The sequence below is a fragment of the Nannospalax galili genome, unplaced genomic scaffold (genome assembly GCF_000622305.1).
Source record: "Nannospalax galili isolate Female #2095 unplaced genomic scaffold, S.galili_v1.0 scaffold563, whole genome shotgun sequence".
In the NCBI taxonomy this organism is placed as follows: Eukaryota; Metazoa; Chordata; class Mammalia; order Rodentia; family Spalacidae; genus Nannospalax; species Nannospalax galili.
The window spans coordinates 982,119-992,542 of NW_008350459.1; the positions used below are offsets into that span (position 1 = coordinate 982,119).

At 45.8% G+C, this 10,424-nt stretch overlaps 1 protein-coding gene across 3 annotated transcripts in view; it reads left to right on the forward strand.

Moving 5' to 3' along the window:
• Akap12 (A-kinase anchoring protein 12) overlaps nucleotides 1-9,233 on the forward strand; it is a 123,207-nt gene extending 113,974 nt beyond the window's left edge. For all 3 annotated transcript variants that reach the window (XM_008847735.3, XM_029570754.1, XM_008847736.3), the window contains 2 exons: nucleotides 1,658-6,593; nucleotides 8,247-9,233. In XM_008847735.3, the coding sequence (XP_008845957.1) occupies nucleotides 1,658-6,585 (4,928 nt within the window). In that variant the 3' untranslated portion in view covers nucleotides 6,586-6,593; nucleotides 8,247-9,233. The remainder of the gene's footprint in view (nucleotides 1-1,657; nucleotides 6,594-8,246) is intronic.
• The last annotated feature ends 1,191 nt before the right edge of the window (nucleotides 9,234-10,424 follow it).

Below are 10,424 nucleotides of genomic sequence, written 5' to 3' on the forward strand. Positions count from 1 at the left end.
GTTTTTTTGGTTTTTTCTTTTTTGAGACAGGATCTCATTGTATAGCCCTGGGTGGCCTGGAACTCACTATGTAGACCAGACTAGCCTCAAACTCACAAAGATTCACCTGCCTCTGCTTCTTGAGTACTGGGATTTAAAAAGTTTAAAGTTAGGCCAAATGGCTCGGGACGTGGGAAGATGTACACCTTTAATCCCAGCATTCCAAACGTGGAGGCAGACAGATCTCTGTGAGTTCCAGACCAGACCAGCCAGGGCTACATAGTGAGACCCTGTCTTAGAAAAACAAAAACAATGGGCTAGAGAGATGGCTCAGAGATGGTTAAGAACCCTGGCTGTTCTTACAGAAGACCCAGGTTCAAATCCCAGCACCCACATGGCAGCTAACAACTGTCCGTAACTCCAGTTCCAAGGAATCCTGACAGTCTCTTCTTTCCTCCTTTGGCATTGCACGACACGGGTACACTTACCTACATGCAGGCAATACATGAATACACATAAAATAAAATTTTTTTAATTAAAAAAAAAACCCACTACTGAACATTGAGGCAAATATTCGACCTGCTGACAAATCTGATGACCTGAGGTTGATCCTTGGAATCCACATGGTAGAAGGAGAGAACCAACTCCTACAAATTGTCCTCTGACCTCCAAATGTGTGCTATGACACCCCCCCACATACTAAACAAATAGGTAAATAAATAAATAAATAAATAAATGTAAAATAAAAATGCCCGCCTCGACACACGTGCACACACACACACACATCCATACACAATTTTTTAAATACTCCCTGATCTTCATTTACTTTTTTTTTTTTTAAAGTATCACTGCTCATATATTAGTGGGTGATTCTTGCGTTTTGTTTTGTTTCACTTTTTCAATGTGCTGCAACCTGTTAATGCCCTTATTCTTAGGCCTCAGCTTCTGGCTGATGGGTGCCCCATTCAGGTGGCTCTTATATTTGTTTACATAACCCTGTCAGCTTAAGATGAGGCTGGTTGCCACCAAGCATGCTCCCTTCTTTAAAGTTGTTATTTAGGTTAATTCTTGCATTCTTTATTTCCTACAAAGTAGAAATGACATCTAAAACTTGACAGTTTTGGTTAAAGATTAGGAGCGTGGTTTGTGATTCCACTTGACATTGCAAAGGGAAATAGACCACCTGGTGACCCACCCTTAATGCTGCTGTGGCTATGTGTAACTAATTTCTTTTTTTAAAATCCTTCACTGTATACAATGAATGTATGTTAGTTGAAATGTTTTATTTTTATTTTATGTGTATGAGCGTTATGCCTGCATGTATGTAAGTGCACCCATGTTGTGCAATGCCCTCGGAGGACAGAAGAGGGTCTCAGATCTGGAACTGGAGTTACGGATAGTTGTTAGTCACCATGTGGATGCTGGGATTCAAATCTGGGTCTTCTGCAGGAGCAGCCAGTGCCTTAACCACTGAAGCATCTCTCCACCCCCGTGTAACTAATTTCTTAACTGAGTAAAGAGAAAGACCAAAGCAGTCTTTGAACTTGAATTTTGAAGGTCATTTGAAACTTGTATTAAATACAAACACCTCTCTGGCTCTTCCTTACCTGGACATTAAAGAGAGTTTATAATTTTTGAACTAAATCATTTTTCCCTTCTCCTTCCCCTTTGTTAATAGTTGGACAGAGAGAGTCAGAAGATGTGAGAGAGAAAGACAGAGGTAAGGAAATGGCTGCAAACTCTGCAGTTGAAGACATCACAAAGGATGGGCAGGAGGAAATGCCTGAAATAATGGAACAGATTCCTGCTTCAGAAAGCACTTTGGAGGAGATGACACAGCCTACTGAGACCCAGGGTAACGATGTTGGCTTTAAGAAGGTGTTCAAGTTTGTTGGCTTTAAATTCACCGTGAAAAAGGATAAAAACGAGAAATCTGATGCCGTCCAGCTGCTCACTGTCAAAAAGGAGGAGGGCGAAGGAGCAGAAGGGTCAGTGGGAGCTGGTGACCACCAAGAGCCCAGCGTGGAGAGCAGAGAGCCAGCATCCAAAGAAAGCGAGTTGAAAGAATCCATAGAGAAGCCGGAAGACACCCTGAAGCAAGAGCAAAGCGGCACAGAAATTCCTCTTCAAGCTAAATCTACTCCACCAGCTGAAGGAGAAGGCAAAGACGAAGAAGAGAAACAAGAAAAAGAGCCGGCAAAGCCTCCACAATCTCCGACCAGCCCAGTCACCACTGAGACAACATCATCCTTCAAGAAATTCTTCACTCACGGTTGGGCTGGCTGGCGCAAAAAGACAAGTTTCAAGAAACCAAAGGAGGATGAGCTAGAAGCGTCTGAGAAAAAAAAGGAGCAAGAGCCAGAAGAAGTAGACACGGAGGAAAATGAAAAGATGGGTGGAACCTCTGACCAAGCCCCAGCCTCAGAGCTGCAGCCCCAGGAGCCTGCAGAAGTCGTGGATCAGGCCAGACTGTCCGCTGACTATGAGAAGGTGGAGCTCCCCTTGGAAGATCAAGTCAGTGGCTTGCAGGGACCTTCCGAGGAGAAGCGCGCTCCACTGGCAACAGAAGTGTTCGACAAAAAGACAGAAGTCCAGCAAGAAGTTGTTGCAGAAGTCCATGTGAGCACTTTGGAAAAGATGGAGGAGCAAGAAGCAGGGGCCATGGGGGAAACAGGAGAACCCATGCCCACTGAAAAAAATGAGCCTCCTCCGGAAGATGAACCTGTTGAGGAGGTGGTGAAGCCCAAAGAAGTATGTGTCTCTGGGGGAGACCATACGCAGCTGATGGATCTAAGTCCTGATGAGAAAGTGTTGACTAAGCATCCCGAAGGCATTGCCAGCGAGGCAGAAATGCTGTCCTCTCAAGAGAGAATCAAGATGCAGGGAAGCCCCTTAAAGAAACTGTTCAGTAGCTCAGGCTTAAAGAAGCTTTCTGGGAAGAAACAGAAGGGGAAACGAGGAGGAGGCGGAGATGAAGAGCCAGGAGAACACCAGCACCTTCAATCAGAATCCCCAGAAAGTGCCGATGAGCAGAAGGGAGACAGCTCTGCTTCCTCCCCTGAGGAGCCTGAGGAGATTACATGTCTGGAGAAAGGGCTAGCTGATGGGCAGCAGGAAGGGGAGGCTGAGGAAGGAGCTACTTCTGATGGAGAGAAGAAGAGAGAAGGTATTACTCCATGGGCATCTTTCAAGAAGATGGTGACACCCAAGAAACGGGTCCGAAGGCCTTCCGAAAGTGATAAGGAAGAAGAACCGGACAAGGTCAAGAGTGCTACCCTGTCGTCCACAGAGAGCGCGGCCTCCGAAATACAAGAAGAAAGCAAAGGTGTTGGAGATGAGCAAAAGCCAGAAGAACCAAAGCGCAAGGTGGACACTTCAGTGTCGTGGGAGGCTTTGATTTGTGTAGGATCATCCAAGAAGAGAGCGAGGAAAGCATCCTCTTCAGATGATGAGGTGGGTCCCAGAACAACTGGAGGAGACACTCACCAAGTGGAGGACGCCAGCAAAGACAAAGAAACAGGCACTGACACCATCCCTGCAGGGTCCCAGGAACATGATCAAGGGCAGCAAGGAAGCTCCTCACCGGAGCCAGCTGAAAGCCCGTCTGAAGGGGAGGGTGTTTCTACCTGGGAGTCATTTAAAAGATTAGTCACTCCGAGAAAAAAATCCAAGTCCAAACTGGAAGAGAAAATCGAGGACTCTGGTGTAGACCATTTGGCTTCAGATGTTGAACCCAGTAAAGAAGAATCATGGGTTTCCATTAAGAAATTCATTCCTGGACGGCGGAAGAAAAGGTCAGATGGGAAGCAAGATCAAGCCACTGCTGGAGACACAGGGCCAATGGAGATCAACGAAGAAGATTCTGATGTCCCAGCCGTGGTACCTCTCTCTGAGTATGATGCGGTAGAAAGGGAAAAAATGGAAGTGCAGCGAGCTCAGACAAGTGAGGAAACGCCCCTGCTTCAGGGGGCTGTGTACGTGTCTGAGGAGCTTAGTAAAACGCTGGTTCACACAGTGAGCGTGGCTGTCATTGATGGGACCAGGGCAGTCACCACTGCTGAAGAACGGTCTCCTTCTTGGATATCTGCTTCCATGACAGCATCTCCTGCACAAGGAGAAGAAGCAACCATGCCGTCCACTGAGGAGGTCGCCGAAAGAGAGGCCATTGCAGAAGAAACTCCCACAGTCACCCAGACCCTGCCAGAGAGCAATGATGCCCAGGATGACACCGTGGTCAGTGAGGTGGAATTAACCTCTGAAGCTGTGACCACTGTAGAAACCACCGAGGCTCTGGGTGCTGAAGAAGTTACCGAAGCATCAGGGGCAGAAGAGACCACAGATATGGTGTCAGCAGTTTCCCAGCTAACCGACTCCCCAGACACCACAGAGGAAGCTACCCCAGTGCAGGAAGTGGAAGGCAGTGTGCCAGATGTGGAAGAGCAGAAGCGGCAGACACAAGCCATCCTGCAGGCAGTTGCAGAAAAGGTGAAGGAGGACTCGGAGCTGCCTGATGCCAGTGGGCAGGAGGATGCAACTCAGACTGTGCAGAGAGCAGGACCCAGAGCACTGGAGAAGGTGGAGGAAGCAGAGGAGGATTCCGAAGCACTGGATGTGGAGAAAGAGAAGGATGTAGGAGTGGGAGAACCCACGAAAGAAACTGACCCAGAGCAGTTTACACAGGGGTCCATAGTTGTGAAGGCCACCCCCAAGAGCTTTGAAGACGTTCCTGAGGTGGCAGGTGTAGAGTCCAGGGAGCTTGTCAGCACGTGCCAGGCTGAAAAGCCCCAGCAGCTGATGGAGCAGGCCATGGCCCCTGCCTCAGCCGAAACCTTGACAGACAGTGAGACAAATGGAAGCACCCGTGTAGCAGATCCAGAAGCCGGAGGCCCAACACAGCAAGACGAGGCCATGGAAAGCTGGGAAGATAATGCTGTTGTAACATGTATGCAGTCACAGGTAGCAGAGGCAGCTCTTACCCAGAAAGAGGAACCCCCGGCACCTCCTAGTTTTCAATCCCAGGAGGGAAATAAAGAACAACCTAGAACAGAAGATGCTCTAGAACCCACACAAGAACTTTCCATGGAAGCTGTACTAGTTCTGTCAAAGACTAAGGTGGTTCAAGAGGCTAGCCAGTTTGCTGATGAAAAAGCTGAAGACGGACTGTGTGTTGAAGGATTCGAGGTGTCTGCACACAGCACAGACGGATGCGACAGTCAGGAAAAGATTGCCGAAGTGAACTTCGATGGGAAAGTGACTGATGGGGCAGGTGGTCAGAAAAGTGAGAGTCTGACCCCAGAGGAGAGAAAGGTGGAAACTGATGTTGAAAGGGAGAAAGCCAGAACAAAGCCAGAACAAGCCGGTGAAAAGCAAGAGCTAGAAACAGCTGCTCCCACTCATGAAGTCCTCCAGCAGCCAGTCCAGACAGTTGCCATGCCTGGCTCAGACCAGGGAAAGGAAGTGAGCAGTCTTGAAGGAAGCTCTTCTCTCATAGACCAAGAGGAAGCAGGTTACACAGAGGTCCAAGTTCAAAGCTCTGACATGCCGGTAACTCTAACAGCTGTAGCTACAAAGGAGGTGGTAGAAACTGCCAAGATTTCAGAGACAGATGAAAGTTTGAAGTCTGCAGGTACACATTTATTACCCGCAGAGACGTCCTCTGAAAAAGGTGACCAGTGGACTCCTCAGCCTGGAGAGGATACTGTGCCCTTGGGGCCCAAGTCTCAAGCAGAATCAGCCCCAGTAATGGTATCAGCCACTCATGAAAACACCCTACATTCTGACCTGGAAGACAAGAGAAGCACATCCCAGAAACAGCGATTGGATAAAGAGGATGAGCGGGCTGGTGGTCCTGAAGATGACGGGGGCACAGCAAGAGAGACAGACCTCAAGGCTGAAGCTGCAATTTCAGAACTTGAGACCGAGAGCAGCAAGCTTGTCCAAAACATCATCCAGACAGCTGTGGACCAGTTTTCTAGTACAGAAGAAAAAGCCCCTGAAGCTTGTGCATCTGATTTACAGACACAAGCTCCCTTGATGCAAGCTGACAGCCAGGAAGCAGAACAGACACTGGACAAAGAAGAAAGCTGCCATAAGGCCTCTGCACAAAATGAAACCCTAACCACCCCAGCCCAAGAAGCGTCCCAGCCAGACGCTGTGGAACCAGTGCTTTCTGATTTTTCCAAAGATGTGAGTGAGGCTTCAGAAAAGATGAAGGTAAACGAGGTGGAAAGTGCTATTGTGAATGACCAGCAGTTTGAGGAGGTAATTGTCCCGTCTGAGGCGGAGGGAGATGGAAACAAAGTAAAGCCTGTGCCAGGTGATGGTCGTGCCAAATTAGGAGAACGTGTAGAGAAGCCACCATCTGAATCCAAAGACCAGAAAGGAGATGCGGCTGCTGACCCTGAGTACCAAAAGCCGGTCCTGGCAGAAGCTGATGCCTTGGGAATTCTAACCAAAGAGTCTCCAGATACCAATGGACCAAAGCTAACAGATGTGCAGGAAACAGGAGTTCAGGAAGGAAAAATGCCCAGTGAGTCAAACAAGGAGCTGAAGCTCCAGACAGAAGAGGACCCACAGAAGCCAGAAAGAGAGCTGGCAGAGTCCTAAGATGTTGGGTAAGTAAGATTCTTTCTGGAGAAAAAAATTTTTCCATTTATGCCATTTTTTTTCTCATCAAAATCCTCCTTAGTCTTTATTTTTACTTTACGTACATGAGTGTCTTGCCCGCATGTCTGTAAGTGCACCCACGTTGTGCAATGCCCACAGAAGCCAGAAAAGGGCATCAGATCCCCTGGAACTGGAGTTCCAGATAGTTGTTAGCTGACTTCTGTTTGCTGGGAACTGAACCCATGTCCTCTGCAAAAAAAAACCAATTCTCTTAATTGCTGAGCCATCTCTCCACCCCTTCTACCCCTTAGTCTTATTGATGTCATGGAAACAATGACTTCATTTTACTCCTTTGTGATTATTTTAGGGGGAAAAAGGTATAGGTGTATAAGAGCATCTTGTCTCTGCCTCAAGGCATAAGTATATATCAGACTTTTAAATTTTAGTTTATAGTAATTTGGAGAAAAGATGGTTATCTCTCCTCAGCAGTATTAACAAGCATTTAAAAAAAAAAAAAAAGCCTCCCTAGTCTGGTAAGGAGTGTTCCTGCTTCTCCTGCCTCTACCTCCCAAGAGGTAGGATTACAGGAGTGTACCACCACACTCCTTCTTTAAAAAATATTTTATTATTTTTATTTTATGTGTATGTGTGTATTGCCTGCATGTAGGTAAGTCCACCCGTGTCATGCAACACCCACGGAGGACAGAAGAGGCTGTCGGATCCTCTGGAATTGGAGTTACGGACAGTTGTTAGCTGCCATGTGGGTGCTGGGATTTGAACCCAGGTCTTCTGCAAGAACAGTGTCCTTAACCACTGAGCCATCTCTCCAGCCCCTCCTTTTTGTTTTTCTAAAAAACAGAATGCATTGTGTCACACAGACTGGCCTTGAACTAAAGATAATCCTCCTTCCTCAGCTTCCCCAGTGCTGAGATTATGGGCACGGGCCACCATTAGTGGACCTATTAAGATGCCTCTCTCTCTCTCTCTCTCTCTCTCTCTCTCTCTCTCTCTCTCTCGATCCGAAAGGCTTGCTTCAAGATCTCACTATGTAGTCCTGGCTGGCCTAGAACTGGCTATATAGAACAGGTTGGCCTCTAACTCACAGAGATCTACCTGCCTCTGCTTCTGCTTCTTGAGTGCTGGGATTAAAGGTGTGTATCACCACAACCTGCCATTTCTCTTTTCTGTATATATGGTGTTGAGGTTTGAACTCAGGGCACATGCTAGGCCTAGGCCAGAATTCTGCCACTGAGCTATTCCTTAGCCTGTGAAAAAGAGACACCCCACACACACCGTGTGTGTGTGTGTGTGTGTATGTGTGTGTATGTGTGTGTATGTGTACATTTTGGAGCATCCACTGAGCTATCTTTTTAGTCCTTAAATTTTTTTTTAATATTCATCATGTGTATGTGTGTACATGATCTGTGTATGTACATATGCTATGGTTTGGGTGTAAAAGACAACTTTTCTGGGGATTGAACTCAGGTCTCCAAGTTTGTACAACAAACACCTTAACCCCCTCAGCCACCTCGCTGACCCCTTTTCTTCCTTTTATGGTGTTCACAGGAGCTCTCCATTTCTGTAGCTCACTTGCATAGCTCTTTTGCCGAAATGAGGGAGAAGTCGATTTTTATTTACCCTCTTTGCTCTTTCTTCTACAGTTACTATTGTATATTTGCAAGACCAGAATGTGAAGACAAGTCGTGGAACAAAATGCTGCTGGTGGGACCTGAGACCAAGATTTCAGAACTCTGAGAGCCAGAGAGCAGGGCTGTCCACTGATATCCCTGTAGTGTGGCCCCCGACAATCCCGAGCCTTCATCGGGAGCTAGAGCCAGCTTGTTTCAAGACCACCTTTTCTTTCCCCTTGATATACCATATGATTACTTCTGATTTAAGGTCCTAGATTCTTAACCTGAAATCGACGTCGGCAATACCTAATTCTACTTCTCAACTGGAGCGTCCTTCTTTATGTATTTATATGTACGTTTTACATAGTCCTCCTCCTGTACCTATTGTATATTTTCCCTAACGTTTAAGCACATGCCTTTTGTATTACACAATATATGATGGCTGTGCAGTCATGGTGAAGCTTAGGGAAGTTCCAGACCTCAATCATAACCCGTGGAAAACAGCTTCTAAGAAATAACATTCCTGACAAGAAGGTACAATTCTTATTTTTAATGCACTAATGCTTTAGGTCCAGCTTTAGTAGGTCCTCTGAAACTGGTCCCTTTCCTATGCACAGCCAGCTCAAATAAAATGTCTTTCGAAACACACAGAATGTCCCATGGTTACTGTGACATTGTTTTTCCCCCCCGTTCTAATCCAGTCCAGGTTGGAAAGATGTTTCAGTAGCAGATCAAGTCATTCATTATATGGTTGTTTGGACAGCTGAGTGAGCCTGAGGCAGTGAGATGTTTTTTATGTGATGCAGAAGGAATCTGTGTAACTTTTTGATTGTACTCTTACATGCTGGACCGAATTCATACACAGAACAAAACAAGTCCCTTCTTTACAAATGGTATTTTGATAGATACTGGATTGTCCTATCTGTGCCCCTTCTTTTAAGAACAATGTTGCATTATGTTCATTTTGGATAAATTGTGATTTGACAACTGATTTAAATAAAATATTTGCTTCACTTAGATTTGCTGCTCTTTATTAAATAAGAGGAGGTCTGGGATGGATCCACATTAACTGGGTGGAAATGAAATATCAGTAAGGAGAAGACAGTGATAAATAAACTGGAAGTTTTATCTCAAAAAATCAAACAATACCTTCAAGATGACTCAGTGAATAAAGGCATTGCCATGCAAGCCTAGAAACCCAAGTTTGAGTCCCAGACCCCATATAAAGGTGGAAGGAGAGAACTGACCCCACAAAGTCATCTTTCACCTCCGTGGTGCCATGGCACACGTGCCCACACATGTCATGCACAAACACAGAAAAAAATACTTAGGACTGGAGAGAGGGCTTGGTTGTTAAAAGTACTTGCGCTCTTGCAGAGGACTGGGGTTTGGTTTCTAGCACCCACATGGTGGCTATCAACTCAAGTTCCAGGGGGTCCAATGCACTCTTCATATCTCCAAAGGCATTATATGCATGAAGTGCACTTACATACATACATACATACATACACTCATTCACATAAAAATAAAATATGTAAAAACACTGAAAGCAAACCAGTTCCTTTTCAGCCTGACATTTCTGATAGTTCTACATGTGATAATTCCTGAAAAATCCACTTTCTGTGTTAGTATGTTCGTTTTCAAGCAATAACAAATATCTTTAGAAGGGAATTTTAAGAGAATTTCATAGTTTGAGTGCCTTGCCTAAAAAATGGTCTTAGCCGGGCATGGTGGTGCACGCCTTTAATCCCAGCACTCTGGAGGCAGAGGCAGTCCGATCTTTGTGAGTTTGAGGCCAGCGTGGTCTACATAATGAGTTCCAGGACAGCTGGGGCTACAGGGAGACCCTGTCTCAAAAAGACCAAAAAAAAACAAAAGTGGTTTTTGAGGCTGGAGAAATGGCTCAGCAGGTAAGAGCACTGACTGCTCTTCTCTTTCAGATTCTTTTCCTTTACTTCCCTGGTTCCTTTTCCTTATCCTGGTTTCTGTACTCATGTCTGGATACATACTCACTTATAAGGATTTAGTGCTAGAATCCAGATATGAGGGAGAACATATGTCCTGTTTTTCTGAGTCTGTGTTAACTCACTTAGTATAACAGATTCTAGTTCCATCCATTTACCTGCAAATTTCATGATTTCATCTTTCTTTACTGCTGAGTAGAACTCCATCGTATAAATGAACCATATTTTCATTATCCACTCGTCA